The 24,782-nt window shown below is 34.7% G+C and overlaps 3 protein-coding genes across 10 annotated transcripts; 1 reads left to right on the forward strand and 2 right to left on the reverse strand.

Moving 5' to 3' along the window:
- Positions 1-1,697: 1,697 nt before the first annotated feature.
- Positions 1,698-2,898, reverse strand: LOC110669662 (uncharacterized). The gene is made up of 2 exons (XM_021831401.2): positions 2,597-2,898; positions 1,698-2,497 (listed from the first exon to the last, which is right to left on the reverse strand). The coding sequence occupies exons 1-2, from the start codon at positions 2,651-2,653 to the stop codon at positions 1,913-1,915; spliced, it is 642 nt and encodes a 213-aa protein (XP_021687093.1). The 5' UTR covers positions 2,654-2,898; the 3' UTR covers positions 1,698-1,912.
- Positions 2,899-5,881: 2,983 nt separating this feature from the next.
- LOC110669639 (hypersensitive-induced response protein 4) lies at positions 5,882-9,175 on the forward strand. Its single transcript, XM_021831376.2, has 5 exons — positions 5,882-6,241; positions 6,546-6,666; positions 6,763-6,854; positions 7,418-7,514; positions 8,493-9,175. Exons 1-5 carry the CDS (start codon positions 6,047-6,049, stop codon positions 8,861-8,863), a joined length of 876 nt encoding a protein of 291 aa, XP_021687068.2. The 5' UTR covers positions 5,882-6,046; the 3' UTR covers positions 8,864-9,175.
- Positions 9,176-14,498: 5,323 nt separating this feature from the next.
- LOC110654958 (uncharacterized) lies at positions 14,499-22,111 on the reverse strand. Of its 8 annotated transcripts, none has more exons than XM_058132676.1 (5): positions 19,874-22,111; positions 19,606-19,771; positions 16,833-17,070; positions 16,506-16,676; positions 14,499-16,274 (listed from the first exon to the last, which is right to left on the reverse strand). In XM_058132676.1, the coding sequence occupies exons 1-3, from the start codon at positions 21,814-21,816 to the stop codon at positions 17,020-17,022; spliced, it is 2,160 nt and encodes a 719-aa protein (XP_057988659.1). In that variant the 5' UTR covers positions 21,817-22,111; the 3' UTR covers positions 14,499-16,274; positions 16,506-16,676; positions 16,833-17,019. The 8 variants fall into 8 exon arrangements, with proteins under 8 accessions (XP_057988659.1, XP_057988652.1, XP_057988656.1 ...); XM_058132669.1 differs by having other exon boundaries at positions 14,499-15,636; positions 16,150-16,274; positions 19,606-22,110; XM_058132673.1 differs by having other exon boundaries at positions 14,499-14,978; positions 15,276-16,274; positions 19,606-22,110.
- Between the last annotated feature and the right edge of the window lie 2,671 nt (positions 22,112-24,782).

Below are 24,782 nucleotides of genomic sequence, written 5' to 3' on the forward strand. Positions count from 1 at the left end.
TATTAATAACATAAAATATAAAATATTTATTTTTATTTAAAAACTTAAAATTAATTATAAATTTTTCTATTAACAATAATAATTATTTTATTATTTTATCTATATTTTTAAAATTATTTAATTATTTTAAAAAATAATTATTTTTTAATTTTAATAATAAAATAAATAATATAATAAAATAAATTAATAATTATATATTATATAAATTTATAATATTATATTTATTTAAATAATAAAATAAATTATATAATATATATTTTTATTAATTATTTTACATATAAAAATAATAATTAAATATAATTTTATCAAATATTTATCATAAAATAACTATTATCTATTATCAGTTAACACTAACATATTCATCAATTAAATCAAATATTTATCATAAAATAACTATTATCTATTATCAGTTAACACTAACACATTCATCAATTAAATCAAACAGGCTTCGTCGGATTGGTAGGTCGTTTATACCTTCCCCAGTGACGCTGACGACATGAGACAAAATCCAAATAAAACATATGAGGAGCAGAAAGCCATGGGGTATGGGGCAGGGGAAATAGGTTTGGCAGAGCTCCGTCGTTCATCTTCTCGCCTTAAGGGATCGAAAAAAATGATAATGCTGACATGTTTTGGAGAGTACCAACCTCAGAGGAGTATCTCACTTCCATCTGCAAAAGCCATAACCAGCCACAAACAGAGGAAATCACAGAAAAAGACCAGACAAAGAACAAAACACAATACAAGGAGAACGATATAGGTCACAGATGCAAAAACCCTTTCTCTGTAAACCTCAGACCTACAAACCCAAAATAGAATGCAAAAACTATATACAGTCTATACTTTGATGAGGAGAGGGTTAAACCCACATTCTAGGTAGAGGGGAGGAGCTCCCTTTACCGGAAAGGGGCAGAAGAAAACTGCACACCGATAACAGATAAAGGAGAAGGGTCTCCTAGAACCAAAGAAAAACTAAGAGAAAACTTCTCTTTCTAGAAGGAGAGGAGAGATAGCCGACTTTCGAAAGTTAAGTTGCATTGATGCTATTTTGGACAACTTGAGATTTCTGTACGTGAACTCCTAACAAATTCGTGACAATATTATGGGGAACAAATCGAATTTGCTTTCATGCTAATGTAATATGATGTCATTCATCGTCTGCACGTAGGATTCTACATTAATTTCCAGCAATCGTAGCGGTCTATTGGGACCCCAAGGGAGTTGGGAAGTGAGGCCTGCAGATTGTTCAAGCTCACAAAGGATACAAACAAGTGAACAACATAGCCACCAGGTTATGTTCCGTTCTTAACCACTAGTGTGCATTGACGTGAGTCCGAAGCTGCATTATTTTTAGTCTCTAATTGAGGTTCAAATTCATGACGTCATAATCCTAAAGACAACTTCTTTGGTTTGAATTTACTCCTTTGATAACCTTGTCCACATGAGTAGTTAACTTTTCTAATCAATGAAAGCTTTAAAAAATGATTTTGTTTTCAAGTAACATAACATTTCAAGCACAAATGCTTAGAATTCGATTCGGATTGTGGATGTTTTTGGTCACAGAGACTTGAATACATATAAAAAATTTTGGTTTTAACAGTCACAACCCGCATCAGATGAGTTATGGAAGAAAATATAAGCACAGAACAACAGGCCCTACAAATATATTAACATTCACACCCACATATGTATTCAGATCTTTTAAATAAATTAACCCGCTAATCAAGGGTATTGGAGGTATATAAATGGCTATTTACATCTTACAATTAAGACTTTTTGTAGGAACTAACTCATACAATCAGAGCTAAAACATCGTGCTTCCTTTGGCTGGCCTAGCAAGAAAATGGAGAAAATGAAAAAAACATTTCAAAACTTTTACTTCTGTACAGCCAAGGGAGCATTGAAAGATAGTTCAAGCTTCAATTTGTTTCCCTTGTGGGAATCTGACCCTGAAGACGTGCTCTTCACCTGTGCATTTATCGACCTTAACAACCCAGTGACTGCTTCTCTTTCCAATCTTCGCACTTGCGGCTATTCTAGTTACTAACAACCCTTCTCCCATAGGCAACAACTGGGTTTTTGACCCACTGGACCACCATGATCCTTTGGTAAATGCATTATACCCCACAACAACTGCGCCATTTCGCTTCCTGCTAGCTTGAACTGCTCCAAGAATCCCTTCATGGTTCTCCAGATTACAATCGATAAGCACAAAATCTGCTCCACTATATTTTGTTAATAGAAGATTTTGAGCTACTCCAATAGCAAATTCAATGTGACAGGCATCCAAGCCTAGGACATGTCTGGACATTTGCAATTCTTTGTGATCACGAAGGATGCAAATGACACGACCACCTGTTTGATAAGCTGCAGCCACTAGGGCTAGCACAGTGGAAGTGGCAGAACTGGCACATGCCACAACCATTAGTTGTGCATTATTACCTGCTGCTAGTGCTGAGATGAACTCAGCTACATCCGGCTCTTTTGCCCTTTGGCCCTGCACATCAACAGCGAAAGTTTAGGCATAGTTAGATAAAATTGATGGACCACTGACAAGATCGAAGGAGCTATATGGAAAATAAGTACATGTACTTACCATTCTCAAGGTTTTGAGGTAGGCATTTGTAGCATTCTCAGCAGACCAGCAACCCATATTTTAGTTATGTATATTCAATCTTTTGGGATAGCAATAGAGGTTTTTGAATCAGAATATTGTTGAGATGATGAGTGCCTTGGTCTAGTCTGGTGGGACTTATATATAGAGCAATAAGGGAGGTTGGTTAAGGGGCCTGTCCATCCAACTGGCTAAGTTAAAAGATGATATAAACAAGAGGTATAGGCTCCAATAATTTTGAGTCACAGTTGTCTCCATTTGCAGTGAATGGGTAAATCAACTGCGGATAGTCCATTTTCAGGACTCTCTGAGGACTTATTATGGCTTGTTGGTAAGTTTCCCTATGTAGGGTTAATCAGAGGCTTATGAAATCGTTTAACCACGGACCATAACTTAGGGAGTAACGACTATCACACTCGGAAAGCTAATTTTTTTTGCAATTAAAAAAAAAAAATTGAGTCACAAGATAATGAAATTTTTTTCCCTGGCCCTAAGATGTAATGTAGTTCCAAGTTGCCAATTCCATAAACCGCATATAAGTGAAATTATAAGCTTAATTATTAACCCCAAAAAATAAATCTTAGTGAGCTTCCAGGACACCGCCTTGAAAATATTTAAAACCTCTTAAATGCAGCGCACATTTTTTAATCAGAAGTCGCACATTTTTCCAGGCTCTAGCACTCCATTAGCCAATGATTAATCCATTGATCAGCTGTAATGTCCTTTAATGGAGAGACATTAGAAATTTTGAAATGAATAACAAAAATCTACGGCAACGCATTGGAGATATTTCTTTGAGACAAATCAAGCAATGCCTCCACATGTTAGTCCTGACAGCAAGCCAAGCCCAGAAACTTGTAGTTTTTAAAATCTGACAATGCGCGAGACTGCGAGTTGTTGACAGTCCTCTTGTGCACGGGCCCGTTTAAGGTCTCTAAAATTAATAGATTATAATCAATCCAAGTATCATAAATAAAATGGATTTATTTGTAAAACTTGGATATGCTTGCCAAATGGATCCTGAAAATGAAAAAATTGAATGGCTCAAAGCAAGATGTCAATAATCGTTTTTACAAAATGGTTTGTGTTAAGATATCCCTTTCATGCCTAGGTCCATCAGAACAACTCTCTGATATATTTGCCGACAACAACAATAACAAAACCAACGCGTTTGTTAAAGGATTGTTTGGAATGAAATGGGAAAATAAACACGCCTAATACGCGGTATTATAAACAATAAATAACAATGATGAATTCTTTTTATAACTTGTTCTATCATTGAACTTTTGCTCAATAATACCAAACTCGTCTTCTAGGTTATGAAGTCTCGATCTAGTTTGAATACTTATCAAAGCCAAAAGATTTATATATAAAAAGAATCAACTTGTTCCATGATCACCATTTGCAGAAATGATGATTCATTGGTGCATTGTCCGTCACATAGCATCCGGAAAATTTTATTTGGAAGCATAAATATGTAGGTGTTTTTACTTTTATCATGTGGCATTTTGGTTAGAAATACTCCGTTAGCGCTGCTCTATGTAGAATTGTCTATGGGATGGGATAGGGCTAGAGGAAACAAAGATGCATGAGCTTGAAAAGAAAATTGTTTACTTGTTTGTAATCAAACAGAAAGAAATGATTTATTTTCCACATTCAGGACCCCGCTAGAATGATGCAGGATTTATAATAAAATTGGCTGGTTACACCAAGGGATCTTGTTTTTGCCTCCCAAAAGGCCTAACAAAGATCTAGATCCACGTCAAGCTGTTTCCTTCCCAAACACACAGACAACAAAGTCAACCCCATCAATAAAATTTTCTGTCTTCTGGTCTCTTTGCATTACAAGAGGTCCCATCTGTCTGATTCTGCAAGAAAGATGATGCAATTTGCTGTGGTTGTAATTAAGCTTGCAGTTTTCTAGTAAAAGGTCTGGCGAACATGGTGGCACAGTGGCACTTATTCTTATCCATTAAACAAATGTTTTCTCTTTTGGTGTAATTGGATTCCAAGAAAATATAATAACTAGTAAGAAAATAAAGAGAACGTGCATGGGAGTCATAAGACGATAACATAAACAAGTTGTGGGTTTAAAGATTCTGCTTAAATGGTAATGCATCTCCTTGCAGCAGGGGATATGTCAGAATGGGTCAACACTCTTTAATTTCTATTTTATATGCTTCAACTACATTGCTTCATTATATTGCTATTTACTGGACAAGTTAAGAAGATTTCTTAGCGCATACGTGTGTGCGCACGTGTGTAGATACATGTATTTATGCGTTGGCTAGACATTTCAATCTTTTTTAACTTGATTTGGATTGTGAAATAAAAATCCACTAAATTGTCCTTTGTGCAAGTTTAGTGATTTTTGAAGCTGCTTTTGGTCTTTTCTCGCACGTTTTATATAAATTCTTTTCTTCATTTGACACATCTCTGCACATGGTGTAAATACGCTTCTTGTTCTTGATGAAAGCACTCCAAAGATTTTCAATAATCTTTTCAATAATTCACTCAAAAATTATATGCATTCAACAATCAAACCAGTTTAAAAGAGGGGCCAAATAATATCCAATTAGAAATATTTTAGCATAAAAATGACAACAATTGTTTAGTTTGAGATTTGTTTTAAGTACTATTCGATAATATTAGTTGTTCTAATAGTTGTTAGTTATATTTTTTGTTATTTTACTAGTTATTAATTATTAGATATTAATTATTAATAATTAGTTATTTATATAGCTGTTAAAACAGAAGTGTTTAATAATAAAAATAATTGTTCAACTAGCTAGCTGTTAAATATAAAGATAATAATATAATTTTATTAATTTTAGTCAAAATACTTACTTAAACTTCTAAAATCTAAGAGAGTAGCTTTTCATGCTTTCTTAACCTTTAAAAATAATTATAAACATTATGCCATTGAACAATAGAGACAATATTTTGATTCTAGTTAAAATATTGAATACAATCTTAAAAATGGTTATTAAATAAAATTTTAATTTGTGGCAGCTCAATTTAACTAATTTGGTAAAAATTATTATTATTATTATTATTTTAAATAAAAATTTTTCTTATCTAAATTTGATTCATCATAAATTTAAAATATAAAATATATTATAAGACTTATTACACATAATTATATCTCAAATTCATAATTTATCCGATAATCCGATCTAGACAAGGGCCTGAATTTGTTCAATCAATTAAGCCCATCTTTTGAATACAGCATTTCAAGCCAAGCTGAACCAAGAAAATGCGGAAGTCTACGAACGAGTAAGCCCACAGTCACAATAACCCCTCCATCGTGGTTGTTGACATCGAAAGGCGGTCTTTTCCCTCAGTGCCGCGTCGGTCCCTTGAATTCGCTTCTACTTGAATCTTTTCTTCGCTGTGAATCAGGGGAAGAGAGAGAGAGTTCGATCAACCGAAATGGGTAACGCCTGGTGTTTATTATGTGGATGCGTGGACCAGGCCAGCATAGGCATCGTCGAGAGGTGGGGTCGCTTCGAGAAATTGGCTGAGCCTGGGCTCCATTTCTTTAATCCGTTGGCTGGTCAGTGTCTCGCCGGTATCCTCTCCACTAGAATTAGCTCCCTCGATGTCCGTATCGAAACCAAGACCAAGGTCTCTTCTTTTTCAGTTCGCTTCCTCAATTATTATATTGAATTGATAAATCGGATTTTTTTTTTATAGAAATTAAGCAATTTTTTTTCCATTCTACTCTTGAATTTGAGAATCCTATCTTTCTATACCATGGAAGTGAAGAAATTAGAAATAGAGTTTTGATTGTAAATATGATAAGTCAGGCAATGGGAATGGGAATGTGCAGTGTGTTTTCTACTCGGATGATTAAATGTTTCGAAACATTTAGGTTTTGTGGTGAGGTGTTTGTTGCTTCACCATTGAAAATGTTTGTGCTGTTCTGCAGGACAATGTCTTTGTGCAATTGTTGTGCTCAATTCAGTATCGAGTAGTAAGGGAAAATGCTGATGATGCATTTTACGAGTTGGCAAACCCCAAAGAGCAGATTCAGGCTTATGTGTTTGATGGTAATTCTTTATAGCGAAAACTGTTTTTTGTATCATTTTATATTCTCTCAGATTCTCACCCTTTTCTAAATGGTGTGTTTGTTTTGTCTTTTTAAGTGGTTCGAGCTCTTGTTCCAAGAATGACTTTGGATGAACTCTTTGAGCAGAAAGGTGAAGTTGCTAAAGCTGTCTTGGAGGAACTTGAGAAGGTAATCAGATGTGTTTGTTTAGTGTCATCTATCAATAACAAGAATTCCATGTTTAGTTTGGTGTTATGGAGATTATCATGCTATGAATGCAGGTACTTAGGCACATTTTAATTCAAATTTAAAGTTGCATACTCATTTTGCTTCTTTTATGCTAAAATTCATGAAGCATCTTAGTAGCTAAATATTCTGGCCAAATAAGATGCAAAGCTGTAAATAGAAGCACATGGGAATTTTAAATTTCTGCATTGAAAATATTCTTTAAAACTGAGATTTGTTCCAAGAAAAGGGCAAAAACCCCCCATAAGATGATTACCAAATATGACAATTTGAAACTGAAACTTTTTTTTTTTTTTTGTTACTTCGATACTTTTGTATCTTTTTACACTATTAAATATAAGCTTCTGGCAGTGTTTTCTTGTATTGGTTTCTTTGAATGTTTTCTCTCTTGTTGTTGCTGATATATGTTCCCTCTTATTGTTAGATAAGGCTTTTTCATACTGTCACAATCACAAAACCAACTCTTTTGTGTTGTTTTCCTTATATTTTATTGAATCATGGATCAGGTGATGGGAGCTTATGGATATAGCATAGAGCACATTCTGATGGTTGACATTGTACCTGATGCCTCTGTGCGGAAGGCAATGAATGAGATTAATGCAGGTAATCTGCGTTTTCTGGTTTCTGATTCTTTTTACTCACCCAGGCAGGTTTTTCTCTTCTCTAATTTTCAAATATGGTTGATTGAGAATGGTGACTACGAATATTTTTGTAAGGAGAAAGAGATTCGTGAGCATAGCATGTTATGTTGTCAAAGTTCTTAGTCCTTACTGCACACACACAGTTAAGTATTTATCCACATGTGCGATGAAGAAAGTACATGACAAATTATAGTCCTCTATTATGTTGGATGGCCATCACTGTTTCATACGCAACAACAAATAAATAGTTCAAAAGGACAGTATAAATCATTCGTGGGCACCATTGTTATTAAAGGCGCGCCTCAGGCTCAAGGCTCACCAGGCTTGAATCTTAGCGCCTTATGCCCCTAGGTGTATGCCTTTGTTCCAGGCACAAGGTTCTAAAAAAGCATGCCTTATTTATTTCCATCTTTAGCGAGCACTTTTACTGGCAAAAAGGACTACCATTTAAACTCAAACCAGCAAATCCAATTCAAGATATATGCCAAAGAAAAAAAAGGAAAAGTATCACATTTATTTGATTTTTATAGATTTTTTAAATCTTTTACTTTGCGCCTCACCTCACTCAGGTACGCACCTACACTTTGCGCCTTGCGCCTAGGCTCCAGGACTCCTCAGCGCCTTAGTGCGCCTTGAGCCTTTAATAACTATGGTGGGCACTATTATTCACAGGGATCTCTTAACTCCAAACTTTGTAATTGGTTGGCATATGCTCTTGCTACCAATCTGATAGGCTTCATCATATGAAAGTTTCATTTTACAAAATTTGCAAAATGATATGCATGGATTAGGCACCAAATAGAGTAATGCTTTTACTGATAAGAAGCTTATGTTGCTTGATTTTATCAAAGCATCTACACACTTGAAGTATTTTTTTTAGCAAATTTGAGTATTTCTGAACCGTCAAGTATCGACACTGGACATACATTCTCCATTGCAGCCCAGAGGCTTCAGCTTGCTAGTGTATACAAAGGGGAAGCAGAAAAGGTGCTCCAAGTAAAAAAGGCAGAAGCAGATGCCGAAGCCAAGTACCTGGGTGGGGTTGGTGTGGCGAAGCAGAGGCAGGCAATCACAGATGGCTTGAGAGAAAACATATTGAATTTTTCTCACAAGGTGGAGGGAACCACTGCCAAGGAGGTGATGGATCTCATCATGATCACCCAATACTTTGACACAATCAAAGACCTCGGATCCTCATCTAAGAACACTACTGTCTTTATTCCTCACGGTCCTGGTCATATTAGAGATGTTGGTGAGCAAATACGCAATGGGTTGATGGAGGCAGCCAGTGCTCAAGTGAATGTGGAATAGCTTTGCCATTTAGTATATAGAGAATTTAATACATTTTTGTGGAACTTGTTTACACATGGCTTGAATAGGAATATATTAAATGGTAAATGGTTATGCATCGCCAGCGCACATAACAATCAGGCTCACAAGAATTACCAGCTGTGTAAATAAATCCTTTTTTTTTTTTCTTCACTGTGTTGAGAATACCATTATGTGGGTTATATGCTTTCTCCAGGACAATTTTTTATCGCGTTAATCTCTGTATCAATCTCAATCATGTAATCAATTGGAGTTATTCAATTAATCAGGTTAGTCGTGTGCTTCACATTTAAACCTTTTTGGTAAGTTTCTTTAGAAATTAGGTATTATGTAGGCTGTGTATATTGTACTAGACATGAATATATTAAGAGAGAAGCTATTGATTATCACAAATATGATCATGATGCTTGAGCTACTGATGGTTCTCACAGGCCATATTGTTTTAGTGACAATGCTAGTAGCATCGCTAAAAAGCCATAAACGGATGTTAAGCTGTCGCCAAATATTTGGTTAAGATGCTGTCATATATCTAATGGCAACACTAATTAAATTGGTTATAATTGAAATAAAATTTATTAAAATTCATAAAATTTTCGAATGAACTCTTAACTAATTAATAAGATTTCAAATTTGGTAAAAAAAAAAAAATCAACTCCACAAGTTAGTAAGACTATATATAACTCAACTCAACTAAATTTTTATGCCAAAAATTTGAAGTAAGACTATATATAAATTGAAAATTAATTTTACGTTTATTTATAAAATGCAAAATGAAAATTCATTTATAAATCAAATTAATTCTCTTTTTTTTTTTGTCTAAATGCATTGCATAAGCTTAGAATGCTGCTACATTTAATTAATTGGAAACTGTTTTTAAACTTAAAATGGTAACCAGTATCAATATATAATCCAGATTTACTGCCATAAATTGTACCAGAATTGATAGATTCTCTCAGGTATTTTTACGTGTGTTATTATTTATGAACAAAATCCTGAGAAGAAAAATTGGTAGAAGCAAACTAAGAAAGATAAATGAGTTGTCAAGGTGATTTCAAATATTATTACGTGCAATTAGTGATAAAGATTTAGTATTAATCGTGATCATGATCACAATAGAAGATATCATAGAAGGAGATTAATTAGGAATGAACATGAAAGGAGGAGAATCAGGGATGGTACTTGGAATATTGGATCACTTATAGGAAAATTAATGGAGCTTGTGGATACCTTGAAAAGGAGATTGGTGAATATTGCTTACAAAACTAAATGAGTAGGAGAGAAAAGTAAGGAAATGAGTAATTCAAGGTACAAACTGTGGTTTACCGAAAAGGAGAGAAATAAGAACAGTGTGGGCATAATCATAAACAGGACATTGAAAGATACTGTAATAGCTGTGGAAATAATAGAAGATAGAATTATACTAGTAAAGCTAGTATTAGAAGGAGAAACAATAAATGTAGTTAGTACTTATGCCCCACAAATAAGACTAGATAGTGAGAGTAAACAAAGATTTTGGGAAGATATGGATGATCTAATACAAAGCATACCGAATGAAGAGAATATTTTCATCGGTGGATATTTGAATGGATATGTAGGATGTAATACGCAAGGCTATGAGAATGTTCATGGAGGTTTTGGATTTGGCAACCAAAATGAGGAGAGAAAAAGCATTCTGAATTTTGCTATGGCATACGACCTAATACTAGCAAATACCTACTTTATAAAAAGAGAGTCACATTTAGTGACTTTCAAAAGTAGGCAACATAGAAGCCAAATTGACTTCCTTTTAACCAGGAAAACAAATAGAGCTCTATGCAAGGATTGTAAGGTCATTCCGGGAGAGGTTTTAACAAGTCAACATCGGTTAGTGGTCTTAGATGTCAAGTTTAGGAATAAACTAAGTAAGGTTAGAAGAAATAGTATAGCTCGAACAAAGTGGTGGGAGTTCAAAGGAATAAAGCAAGTGAAGTTCAAAAATGAGTTTCTCGAGTCCGAAGCATGGAAACTGGATATGGAGGCCAATGATATGTGAATACAGATGGCATCAAAGATTAGAGAAGTAGCTAGAAAAGTATTTGGAGAGTCTAGAGGACATGGACCATCCTCAAAAGAGAGATGATGGTGGAATGAGGAAGTACAAAAGGCAGTGAAGAGAAAGAGAGAATGGTATAAGAAATTACATAAGTGTGATAATAATGAGGCATATAAACAGTATAAGATAGCAAATAAAGAAGCAAAAAAGACAGTTAGTCAAGCAAAAGCACAGGCCTTTGAAAAGTTATATGAGAAACTTGGAATTAAAAAATGGGAGAAAGATATTTATAGATTAGCAAGGATGAGAGAAAAGAAATGTCAAGATCTCAATCAAGTTAGGTGCATTAAGGGTAAAGAAGGAAAAGTGTTGGTGAAAGATGAGGACATTAAAGAAAGATGAAGAAATTATTTTGATGATTTTCGATGATCTCTTTAATAGTAGTCAAAATAGTAATAGCGTGAATGTAGACTATAGAGCAACAGAAAAGAATGTAAATTATACTAGAAGGATTAGATCTTTAAAAGTAAAGAAAGCACTTAAGAGAATGAAAGTGGGTAAAACCTGTGGACCCAATGGAATACCAATTGAAGTGTGAAAGTGTTTGGGAGATATGGGAGTGGCATGGTTAACTAAATTGTTTAATAAGATTCTAAATTCAAAGAAAATGCTTGATGAATGGAGGAGGAGTATTTTAGTACTTATTTTTAAAAATAAGGGAAACATACAGAGTTGCTCAAACTATAGGAGAATTAAACTCATGAGCCATATTATAAAGTTATGGGAGAGAGTTTTGGAACATCGACTACGTCGTGATACTTCTATCTCCCTCAATCAATTTGGCTTCATGCATGGTCGTTCAACTATGGAAGCGATTTTTCTCATCAGAAGCTTGATGGAGAAATATAGAGATGTGAGGAAAGATTTACACATAGTTTTTATCGATTTGGAGAAGGCTTATGATAGTGTTTCAAGAGATGTCTTATGGAAAATGTTAGAACAAAAGGGGATATCTATTAGGTACATACAAGTGCTGAAAGACATGTATGAAGGAGCAACTACTATTGTGCGCACAGTGGGAGGGGATACAAGAGATTCTCCTGTCTCAGTTGGATTACACCAAAGTTCAGCTGTAAGCCTTTACCCTTTTACATTAGTTTTAGATGAATTAATGAAAAATATACAACAGAGTATCCCTTAGTGCATGATGTTTGCGGATGATATAGTTCTGATAGATGAGACGCAAGGAATTAATAGAAAGTTAGAGATTTGGAGAAGTACTCTATAGTCAAAGGGCTTTAAGTTAAGTAGAATGAAGACAGAATACATGCATTGCAAGTTCAGTGAAGGTCGAACTGGTGATAGGGAAGGAGTTAGTTTGGATGGAGTAATACTATTTCAAAGTAATCACTTTAAATATCTCGGCTCAGTCCTTCAAATAGATGGGGGATGTTAGTCATAGGATTAAAGCCGGATGGTTGAAGTGGAGACATGTCATGGGAGTTTTATGTGATCGCAAGATTCCCAATAAGTTAAAAGAAAAATTTTACCGTATAGCCATACGACCGACCATGTTATATGGTAGTGAGTGTTGGGCATTGAAGGAGTCGTACGTATCTAAGATAAGAGTTATGAAGATGAGAATGTTAAGGTGGATGAGTGGCCATACTAGACTAGATAAAGTCCGTAATGAGAGTATTAGAGAAAAGATAGGAGTGGTAACAATTGAGGATAAGTTGAGAGAAGGGAGATTGAGGTGATTTGGTCATGTGAAGTGTAGACATACGGAGGCTTCAGTTAGATAAGTAGAGCACATTAGGGTAGAGGATGGAAAGAAAAGAAAGGATAGACCTAAATTGACTTTGAGGAGAGTAGTACAACATGATCTAGAAGCATTACACATTTCTGAGGATTTGACCCAAAATCATTTAAAGTAGAGAAATAGAATTCATATAGCTAACCTCAAATTTTTGGGATAAAGACTTAATTGAGTTGAGTTGAATATATATATAAATTAACTGAGTAGCAACGGTCATTTGTAAATTTGTGCATAGCCCATAATCCATGATTTGAGGATATAACCTATAAGTTGTTGTTACTGTTAGAGCTATGTGTAGCACAGATTCAATTGGACATTAGCTCTAATGAAGACTTGGCCCATAACCACATATCATAAGCTTGCTATTAAATCCAGCCTGCCTTGCATTTTCAACCTTTTTCTCAAGGGTTGTCCTTTTCTTTTTCTAACAAAAGTTTAATTATTAATAAAAAAATTGTGAAGGAACCTTTGATTGACATGCACGGACAATAATCAATCTATCCATGCCAATGAGTAAGGGGATTACAATAATATGGCTGGTAATGTCTATTACTAACTCCAACATGAAAATTCATTAGGGATTCACTGTCGTATTAACTTTTAATAATTCAGGGGATCAACATTAATGGCATTTGATTCAATTTGGTGGTATTGTGTGTAATTATACCTAATTTATTTTTAATTACAGAAAAGTAATCATCATCACTGCGTGAGAGTAAAATTTAACTTGATCACCAAAAGTCCAGATAAGTAAGAGTCATGAGTTGAATTAACCCATTAATCCTTGGATGGAATGTGGAAGGTGAGTATGCGCGTGACTCATATAGAATTTCATATTTTGAAAAAATTATCATAATTTTATTAAAGAGCTATTTTATCATTGAGTCGGGCGTGTGCATCTCATTACTTATCGACATCGAAAAACAAAAGCAATTGCTCCTGGAGGTCCGATGTGCGGTGAAGCCCTCCATGCATAGCCCACAGTCAAGTAGCCTCGTAGACTCATTCGAGATCCTACATCAGATGTAGAAACTGTGTGTACGTGACTTATATGAAATTCTGCGCCTTAATAAAATTGTCGTGATTTTACTAAGAAATATACTCTGTCATTAAACTGGATGTGTGAATCTCTCTACCTACTAAAAAGAAAAATCAATCTAAGGAGAAATATTAATTTGCTTTGGCAATTATCAAGAACGTAACAGGTTTTGAGGTGTAGAAAAGGTGAAGATAGGTAATGATGGAACTAGAAGACTGATAGGAGATTATAATTAGCTTTTGTAATGAGTATAAATCATGATTCTTAGAGGAGATAATTGAAGTGTTGATGGACCTACTAAGTACTAATTCTCTTTCTCTCTCTTTCTTTTTGTTGGTGGTGAGAGCTCTGTTTTAACATCAGAATCATGAAAGACCGACTACTATGTATGGTGGGAGGAGATATTCATGCTTATACATCAACTTCAGAAGACTTTAAATCTTAGAAACTATTTATTAAGGAATGGGTAAAAACTCTATATCAATAGTCACCTATGACACGTTTTAACCTTATCAAAAGTAAATAATAGGATATTTTTATAATAAACAAATAATTAACATACTTGTTTTACTTTCAATAATTTTTTTTCCAATGATATTACATGGCATTGTTCCTTACTGTAAATCATTTATATATTTATTAAAAAAATTTTATGACCTCAACTATTTTGAGATTAAAAAATTAATTATAATTGCTGTATTAAAAAAGTTTTATAATATATTACATCTTATCTGTCACATATATTGATGATTTATATAAATAATTAAAAAATATTCAACAATGTTAATTACATTTACATATATTTACAGTAAATCAATTCACTTGCCTGAAAATCCGTTGGCTTGTAAGTTTGAGCATGAGCTTTTTTCCTAGACTTGATCCAATCCAACCAAGATATGATTTCAATATTTGCTATTTCATGTTGTATTTTAAAAAGAGGGAAGAAAGGGGTTGGGAATGGAAACAAAATATCAGTAGAATTAAAGCCTCGATCAGATTGCAATTAGCATCATTCAGAGGCAGACTTGAGCAGATCATGATTGCAAAAGCAGGAATAAAATCTTTGCTAACTGATGGCTGGCCATGGACGGCACCATTATGAGCAACCCAATACCACGCCGCACCAGACCTCAGACTCCACTCTTATGTACAACCACACCCAAAAGATTATGTACCGAGTACTGATTGGGCTTGACCCCACTTCCCACTACACATAGCTTCAGACTTTCAGCTGTGATTTCCCTTTTTTTTTTTTTCTAATTGAAAAAAAAAATTTTGATTTATTAATGAGTTACATCTCACACTTTTTTTCCCCAAAGTTACATCTCACACTTCAATGAGTAAAATCATGCCCACCATATAAATAATATGGTTAATCACTTTCATGCTATCTTTATTTTTCCTTTTGTTGTTATTCAATTATTTTTTATATGGTAATCTATGAGTACATGATGAATAGAATGTGATGTATGACAAAAGGAAAAAGAGATACCTTTCTTGTTACCTCATAATTGCACGCCGCTGAAAATTACTGTGAACAGTCCACAAAACAGAAAGGATGAACAATACCAATCCATTTCAACAATCATCTCTCATAGATGGGCTTCGAATTCGAAAACAATCAAAACTAAGTGGAATAAAAAAAGAAAAAAAGGTTAATCATGGGATAGCATTGAAAGTGTGAAGATTCTTGTAGAAAGAAAAGTCCTGTCCTGTATTAATCATTATACGTCATACCCCTTAGCAAGAACATGAGTGGAGCAAACAATTAAATCCATACCATACGAGAAAGAAAACTTTCCTTTCTAGTTGGTAAGCAGTCAGCCTTGCCGACAGGATCCTGTGTCTCTCCACCAAATTCACGACTAAAGACAAAACCATAGGTAAAATTAGAAAGATGTTAAGTCTCTTACTGACTTTGCTCAAATAGAAAAGCTAAGAACTCAATTGAGTATAATATTTTAGGTACACGCGAACACACACTCCACTTGGTATTTCATTTTTTCACTGCCATGAATGTGAAGGGTAAATTTAAGCCCATGCATAAGAGAGAGAGAGAGAGAGAGAGAGAGAGAGAGAGAGAGAGAAAGAGGTAGTCCAAAACTCAATCTGTTTTCTAGTCTTGTATTTTTACAAAAAAGATTATGGCATAATTTTTTAGTCAGCTGAGATTGCCATCTAAAGGTCTAACAAGATGTTAGATAATAGTACAAAACTAGTGCATTGTTTTGTCACTACAAGAAAATGAGTACGAACCAAAGTCTCCATAAGCCATTTTGACCTGCACTCTTTATCATCCATCTCTCTGTGTCTCTCATTTCTACTATTCTCACATAAATTGATTGTGCATAGCATGTATCATGGATTAGAAGATTTACCTCCCAGCGACAGCATTTCTGGAATTCCACTAGCAAATAAATGGAAAGTGCAACACTAACTGTGTATCCAGGCCACAATCTTCCACGTGTTGTGTCATGAGCCAAGTTGAGAGCCTGTATAAATCCTTCAGCCAGCATAAACAGAGATTTATCATGAATTGATCTTCTAGCAAAAAATTGACTAGATGGAGAGTGGATAAATGTAGAGGTCTCAAGCGTGCACATATACACAGTACTGCTTGAGAGTAAATTAAATTTTGGTGTCACAAGGATGACTTATTTAGTAATAAAAACATTGAAATTACAAGTACCTACTTGCTGAGCTGCAGTCAACAATATATGCTGAACTGTATTACCTATAAAATCAGTTCAAGTTTGTTGCAGTATCCCTTTCAGCCATCCTGTGCCTTCCCATGCCGACAACCCTCCTTGCTTCTCCTTCGCTCAAAGACTTTTTAGCTGACCCTAGCTGATAGCCCTAACTTAAAAATTTCAACCTTGACATCAAAAGTTTGCAAGGATCCAACCTGAAAGTAAGAGTCACAAGAGTTGGAAGTAATGGTTAAGAGACAAGTTACTGAAGATAATGAGATATAAGCTTAGGAAAAAATAATAAACAAATTGATTAACACAGGAGCAGAGGGAGAGCAAAACGGTGGGAAAGAAGGCCCAGTAGTCCTCACTTTTCTTTGACCATGACAATTGACAACGAAGCACTGAGATGGACCAATCCTCAAAATGGGGCTCGACAATTTCATAAACAGACAATCCAGGTGATACGGCAGATTACATCAGTCAGTAGTGCTGTTATGAGAACCAAGATTCATTCTTGGGTTCTTCCAAGTTTGACCCGGGACGTTCTCCAAGGGCTTAAGGTGGTTCACCATCCACCAAATCCAATTGGCTTAAACAAAACCTATCCTGCAGCAAAACGATACTTCTCAAAATTTCAAGCCTTTTTTTTTTTTTTCCCTGTTGCAACAATTTTTTTTAAGATAATAAATTCTCATTCTACCGATGATACAATTCTAATCACTCCACCCCAAGCATACATTTCTCACCAGTTTTAATCACAGAACAGGCAAAGCCCAACACGAGATATTTCAGTATATTCCATGGTTGTAATTGTAATTTCAGTATTATGTAAAATAAAGAGGTCCAAAGATCCTGTATAATTTTTGGTCCAAACAAATTAGGCTTTATAATTATGGTGGAGTATGCTATTGTTTGGTAGAATTCCAGATCATTCAAGATTATCTAAATTCGCTGTTCCTAAGAACTTAAGGAGGAAAACAAAATAAACTAAATGGCATTGAAAAGTGTCATTAAACAACAGTAGAGCAAGAAAACTGAGTTTTAGCTCAAATTTTTAAACTGAATCTTTCACATTTAATCCGTAGGAATCCGAATTGGTAATGTAGATATGGAAAGGCCTCAAGTTTATTCAAGCAATAGATATGAGGATGCGCTTGGCAACTCCTCAAAAACTCACGACATCGAGACATGAATGAACTGCCAAAAAGTCAATATTGTCTGATCTATATAATATAATACAGCACCCACAAGTACCACAGAACAGTGTTTATGACAAGAAATTTGAAGAATATTTAGATATGTTCTCTCCTTAATCAGGATTTGATCACTAATCAACTGCATATCCCATTTGCTTTTCTTTTTGTGTTGAATGAGTACTTCATGCATCAAGGATCTATGTAACATAACATTGGTTGGAACACAGAATTGCCTCATAAAAATTGTAAAATTGAGAAGCATACCAAAGCAATAAGCAGTTTAGTCAAAGCAGTCAGACCTATTGTCTTTGGATAACTCATTTACAATTTGCAAAGCAGAACGCAAGATACGAATGAAAAACTGGACTAGAAAGTAGCAAATTTAATTTCTCAGAATATGTCCCAAGTAAAGACCAAATTAATGACACTTCAGATGGTAAATCAGTTAATAAGTCATCAATGGTTGATTTGGATTCAGAAAACTGAGAAGTGGCAACCTCTGATGATCTCATCACATTTGCTAAGGAATTTACTTGAAAAAAGAATACAATCGATACTAAGAGGTGCAATAATATAGCCCATAAATTGCAAAGTTTGGGTAGTATCACTCTGGTATTTGACCAAATTCCACAGATTGTTATCATATCATGTGTAAATCAGATAGTTAAAATAGCATTAGAATGTAAATTCTGTTTCAGCAGATAACACTTCAAGGAATTCTATAATACTTGAGTGAGTCGATAGCTTTAAGAGTAGGCTCACATATTTTACATCATTACTTTCCTCTTTCTTTCTCAGTTTTCTAACAGAACTTTTTATAATAAACATACGAAAGGACATTAGAGTAATCGATAACTGACTACTTTAAATACTCGTGTAATGCATAATAGCATCAGCTTCAATCCTTCAGAGAATAATTGCCATCAAGGATTCATATCGCTGAAAATAAAATATAAAGCCTTGTCTGATGATTAATAAATCCAGCCAACCTTCATTAAAAAAGGTGTTTATTAATCAAGGTGTTTGTGCTAAACACCATATTGGCCAACAAAAATCTAGTATTAAGTTTAAATTTGTTTGGATGACATTGACACCAATTCCGATGTCAGTTCTGTAAGATAGTTACACAGAAATAGAAAAATCAGTAATTATTAGTCCAAATTCCGCATCATAGTTAATAGATAGCTGTACAGAATTGAAAAGGTAACTGACTGATTCTAAATTCAAAATACATATGCAGCTGAATTTTTGCTGAGTAACACATCATATACTCTATCAACACACTGCTCTCCCTAGTCCCTACTCTAACAGATGAATTGCATACAGAAACGGAAGTAACCAATTGTAGAACGGGATCGATTTATATCTACAATTAGACACCAGGACGAATGCAGATAATTCATACAAAAGAGGATCTCCCAGTGGAAAAGGCTTTTATACAAAATAAATAAATAAATGAGAAAGAAAGGAAAACAATTCCTGCTATAGACTTAGAATGAATCAGAAACCAATTTCTAGAGGTCTAAATTATAACTAAAAAGATACAAAAGCCTAACAAAGCAAAGTTTTTAGCGGAGTATGGAATATAAAATGAAAACAATTCAAATGACTACAGCAAAATTACATTCACGGACTATTTTTATGTATATGAGCAGCAAAACTGGAAAATGTTTCAACTTTCAACCATTTACTCTAAAAAAAAAAATCTAAATTCATTCATGGGAAGAGATAAGTGATTCATTCAAATCATGCATCTATGCAGTGTAGTGATACATTAATTGTTTCCCCCCAATATATTTATCCTAACCATACCTCTCACATTCTCAACTACAAGTAAAAGTGAAAAAAAAATGATAGAGCAAAAGAATTCAATAAATCCTACTGTTCGAAAATTCTACATGAGTTAAAAGGAAAAACATTAGACTGATTGTGCATCAGAAAAGACCTCAAGCATGTCATCCTCACAGCCTGCCAGCTCTCCGTCTTTTTCTTCTTCATTCAAGAAATCCCTTCTTTCAAGCTTGGCATGAGCTGCAACAAATATCATCTTCTGAGCCCTTTCGAGGCCCACCCTTGAGTTCCTATGCGTACAAACCCATTTCAAGGAAGACCTATTGCATTTGAACCCACAAGAGGTCGCATGGAGGAAGATAAGCCTGATTGCAACCTTGCCTAATGTTTTATATTCACTCAAACAAGTTTCCCACACTAACCTGCTGCCCTGCGGATGTGCAATTTTCATCTTTCCAGTCGAGGGGTCCCTCTGTTTAACCTGAACAGCCTGGGCATACAGTGGATCTAGCCCTTCTGATCTCCATTTCATAACCTCCATTAAGGCAACATGAGCTTCTTCTCTGGAAACCAGTCGGGTTATAAGCTTGTCCACATCCTTCTCCTGCTCATGTGTCAAGGACTTGAATGGAGGAAGGTACTTTCCACTCGTGTCCCTCATCAAGTAAAGTGGGTCAAGTATAAATGCAGCAGACCATGCTGGGTGGTAGTTCTTTCTGAATCTCTTTTCTACTATTTTCTCTACGTGTTCATCAACAATGTTAAATCTGGCAGACCAATCCTTCACTTTTGCTTTCAAGTCCTCCCAAAGAGGGAGGCACTGCCCTATCAAAGGCCGCTCCGCCTCAATCTCATGAGCCATCTTTCTGATGAGCTTCGTTAGTGAATAAACTGCCTCCAATTCATTCCAAAACCCCTCGCTTTGAATCATCCCAGCAATTTCCCCAGCAACAGAATCCTCCACGCTTATCACCTTATATGAATCATCCAAGACAACCATCTGGAGCACGTGGACACAGCTCAATATATCCTCCAGCATCGCATAAACACGCGTAAAATCCTTTGTGCATTCACATTTACTGGAAGGAACTCGAAGCAACCCAGCATCTTCGAGCTCCTGCATCCTATATTTTTGGAAGCTAATCCTAACTTGAGATTTATTATTTACAAAATTGGCAAGCGTCATGCAATTTTCAGTGACAGTCCTGAAAAGTCGAAGCTGCTTGAAGAAATCCTTGATCAAACCAAGTAACCCCTGAACCTGACATGAGAGATTCACCATCCATTGATATTGAATCTCCAAATTCCTCAATGCCTTGGACTTATACTTATCTGCAACTATCCCTACACATCTCTGTAAAGCACTTCCACATATGCTCGTCACTGCCTCCCACATAATCTCTTCAGCATATTTTGAAGACACCGATCCTCCAGTTAACACAACTTTTTGATACAAACTAGTCCCATTTGGAAGATTATTGCTAAACATAACCAAATTCTCTTCTCCACTGCAACAATTCTTTTTCTTCCAGCCATTACAAGCAACTTGAAAGAACATAGCGTCTCTAATTCTAGCTTCCACCTCAGTCTTTGCCACGTGATACCTGTTCTCTAGCCTTGCACCAGACAAGTCCCTCCTTGACAAAGAAGACAAGCCTACTTGATGGAGGAAAGCTCGAAACTTAGGGTGCTCGAGGCTTGAAAATGAGACTGATCCGCATGTCTCATAGAACCAATCAGCTAATAATTCAAGAGCAGAATCAATCTGGTCCTTGCTTAATGAAGGACCAGGAGAAGCTTTTGGGCTCTTAAGCTTCTTAATACTGTCTTCCAACATTGCCAATGCACCTAAATCCTGTTTTCCACCAGACAACACCAGATGCTGCTGCTGATTTAATGCAGCATTAGAAGAACCAAGTTCGTTACAAACACGAGTTGACTCAACTATAGCTAGTGAATTTAACGGGGTAGCCATGTAAGAGCTTCGCTTTCGATGATTATGCGAAGGAGGAGACGGCAAAGGCGATATAGGCAAAGGCGAAACTACCGAATTGGGTCTCAAATCAGAGTTGAAATTGGGACAGGTGCCTCGTTTGAGATGTTCCGAGGCGGTTCTCGACGGGTTTGAGGCTGAAAAAAGGGCGTCGCAAAAAGAACACTTGAGTTTGACAGCTTTGGGGAAACTAGTGTCTGGATTTCTAATTAGAATAGGCTCTAAATGAGCCCAGTACCATGCTCCTTTGCCCTTTATCGCCTTAGATCGAATCGCAACCAAGCCTTCGTATCGCTTGTTGAAGGTTTTGGCTGCCGTGTCCTCTGGTGCAGAAGAAGAAGGATCAGTGGGCGTTGAACTGGTGGAAGCCATTAGTGAAGTCGGAAGTCAGCAGGGCTGTTTGTCTGCAAATTTCATTTCATGCAGTGTCGGCTGTTTCTAGAATCCATGAGCACACCAAATGGTTAGCTGTTGGTGTCGAACGAGGATGGCAATTTATCGGGTGAGAAAAAGAGAGAGCGAAACGGGCGTGGAGCTTGGTCGGAATTTCATGGTGGAACAGGGAGGGAACAGTGGTAGTTAGAGGAGGAATAAAGCTGTGAGGGAGCTTTTTGCGGGATTGCCTATAGTTGGAGTAATTATTCAGTGGGGATTTCTCATACACACCCGGGTGTATAACTCAATCATACACCCGGCCAATAGTTGCCACATCAATTAATAAATCTTAACTGTTTATTATTATTTCAAGTTAATTAAAATTAATTAGTACTTAACCTGTTTCTTTGATTTTCTTTGCCATTAATGCAAACAGGTGACTAATGAATAACTACCGACTATCATTGTGGCCTTGAAATTCCATCAACTATAGCCTTAAAATTGCTGAAAGGAAAATTCCGTCAACTTTATTAATATCATTGGAATTGATAAAAAGAGGTTAATATTATTGGCTTACTTTTTTTAATCTTATAATTAAGATATGTATATTGTTTGAATTTTTTTAAGAATTGTTTGAATTTTTGGAGAATGATTAATGAATAACTTTTTTTTTTTTAATAATGATACTCATATTACATTTTTTTTCGATAGATACACATATTACATTGAATTATGTTTAGATTTTATAATATATTAGATACCATAAATTATAATATATATATATATAGTTTACTCTCTTAACGTAGATTACATCAACAGTCATTCACTATTAATAAAATAATTTATATATTATAAATTCATCACCTCAATTACACCTTAAAGAATTTTTACATCATAATTACTAATAGTAAATATATTAATTAATTTTTTTAATCTCTTATAGATATAATTTAATATATTTATTATTTTAATTATATTATATACTACAAAGAATATTTTTAGGACAATGGCCGTCATTCCTCTTGAATTACATCATGTCTTTTTTTACTATTAATAAAATAATTCATACAATTATTTATTCAAAGTTAATCGGCCATCATTCCAACCTTATATCATAATTGTTCATAATAAATAAATTAATTAGTTCCTTTCAATTTCTTCTAAATATAATTCAATATATTTGCTAATTTAACATTATTATACATCACAAAAGATGTCTTTAATTATATAGACAATAATCTCCTCATCAATGAATATGAAATTTTTCCTCTTAAATTTCATGCTCTTTCTTCACCTTAGGCTGAAATCTCTGTCTCTCTATGAGACTGCAATGGACAATTGTATCTTTCTGTAACATCTCATGCGAAAGAAAGGTCTCGACTGGAGCAGTCCTTTGGTAGGGGCAAGGCTCACTGGTATCTTTGTCCAAATGGAGGGTAGGAATGAATCGAGTCCCATATCGGAAAGGAAGGTGAAGGTAAAGAGCCTTATAAGATGACAAACCTCTAACCTGGATAACACTTTTTTGAGCCTCAAAGAAGAGACTAAGGGACAAATCTGTGAGGTCTAATGGGTTAAAGCAGACAATACTATCCAGTTTTAAGAGGAGCGTTATAATATGGTACATCCCTCAGTACGGTGTGGTTCGGTGACGAACTAAGTAGAAGTTGGTGGGCCTGTAACATCCCATATGGAAAGGAAGATCTCAGCTAGAACTGTCCTCTGGTAAGGGCAAGGCTTGCTAATATCCTTGTCCAAATGGGGGGTAGAAATGAACCAAGTCCATATTGGAAAGGGAGGGGAAGGTAAAGGGCCTTATAAGGTGGCAAACCTTTAACCTGAATAGCGTGCTTTTAACCCTCAAAGAAGGGGTCCAAGAGACAAAGCCGTGAAGTCCAGTGGGCCAAAGCGGACAATACTATCCAGTTCCAAGATAGGCATTGCACTTTCTCTTAAACTATGCCCTTTCATCACGTTAGGTCAAAATCTCTCTCCCTTCATGAGACTGCAATAACAAATATCACTCTCCTTAATTGACAAAAACCTCTTCTTCCTTGAACAAGAGTCTCTTATTCCTTAGAGAAACCATTTTTTCTCAATGAGAAAAAGTCTCTCTTTGCAAAGGGCAAGAACCCCTTACTAATGGTAAAGTCAAATAAACTTTTTATTATATTTTTATTTATAGTGTTAATTACTTTAATTCTAATCTAATTAAGAATCTCACTAATTTAGGAATAATACTATAATTGAAGTTCTACTCTAATATAGAAAATAATCCTCAATCTTAGGAAAATTTTCTCACTAAAATTAAAAAAATGACTCCTTAAATCTCATTGAGATTCTGAGTCACAAATTTAACAAAATTTTTCAATATTATCTTACCAAATAAAATAATAAAAACATATTATTTGACACATGAAATAAATAATAACATAATTTTCAAATGATATATAGATTGAATTTTTTTTTTATCTGGTTTTGTATTAATTGATATGTATGCGTTTATTATACCAATTCATTACATTTTTATTTTCTATCTCACCATATTCTTATCCTTTCATCGTTATTTGTAACTCATTAGTATGATTATGATATTTGTTTATAAATGAACTATTTTTAAAAAATTGTGACCGCTAAAATTTGTATTTTTCTTTTTAGTTTATAAAGAGACCCTTTATTCCTATAACTATGAAATTTGGAATTTAAATTTCATTAAAAAATAAATAATTAAAAAAAATAAAAAATTTTGTTATAAAATGTTCATGTGAAGCTAGAATGATATAAATTCCAAATCTTTTTGTGAATAAACAGAGTCTTGATATTGTTTTAGAGTCTATCCGACATTGCTAATTAAACTTTTGTTAAAAAAAAAATGTTATATTAAACATGTTATTTATATACTATTAAACATTGTTTTTTTATATTAAATGTGGTATATTTTAATTATAAAAAATTAAAATAAT

Source organism: Hevea brasiliensis, chromosome 13 (genome assembly GCF_030052815.1).
Source record: "Hevea brasiliensis isolate MT/VB/25A 57/8 chromosome 13, ASM3005281v1, whole genome shotgun sequence".
In the NCBI taxonomy this organism is placed as follows: Eukaryota; Viridiplantae; Streptophyta; class Magnoliopsida; order Malpighiales; family Euphorbiaceae; genus Hevea; species Hevea brasiliensis.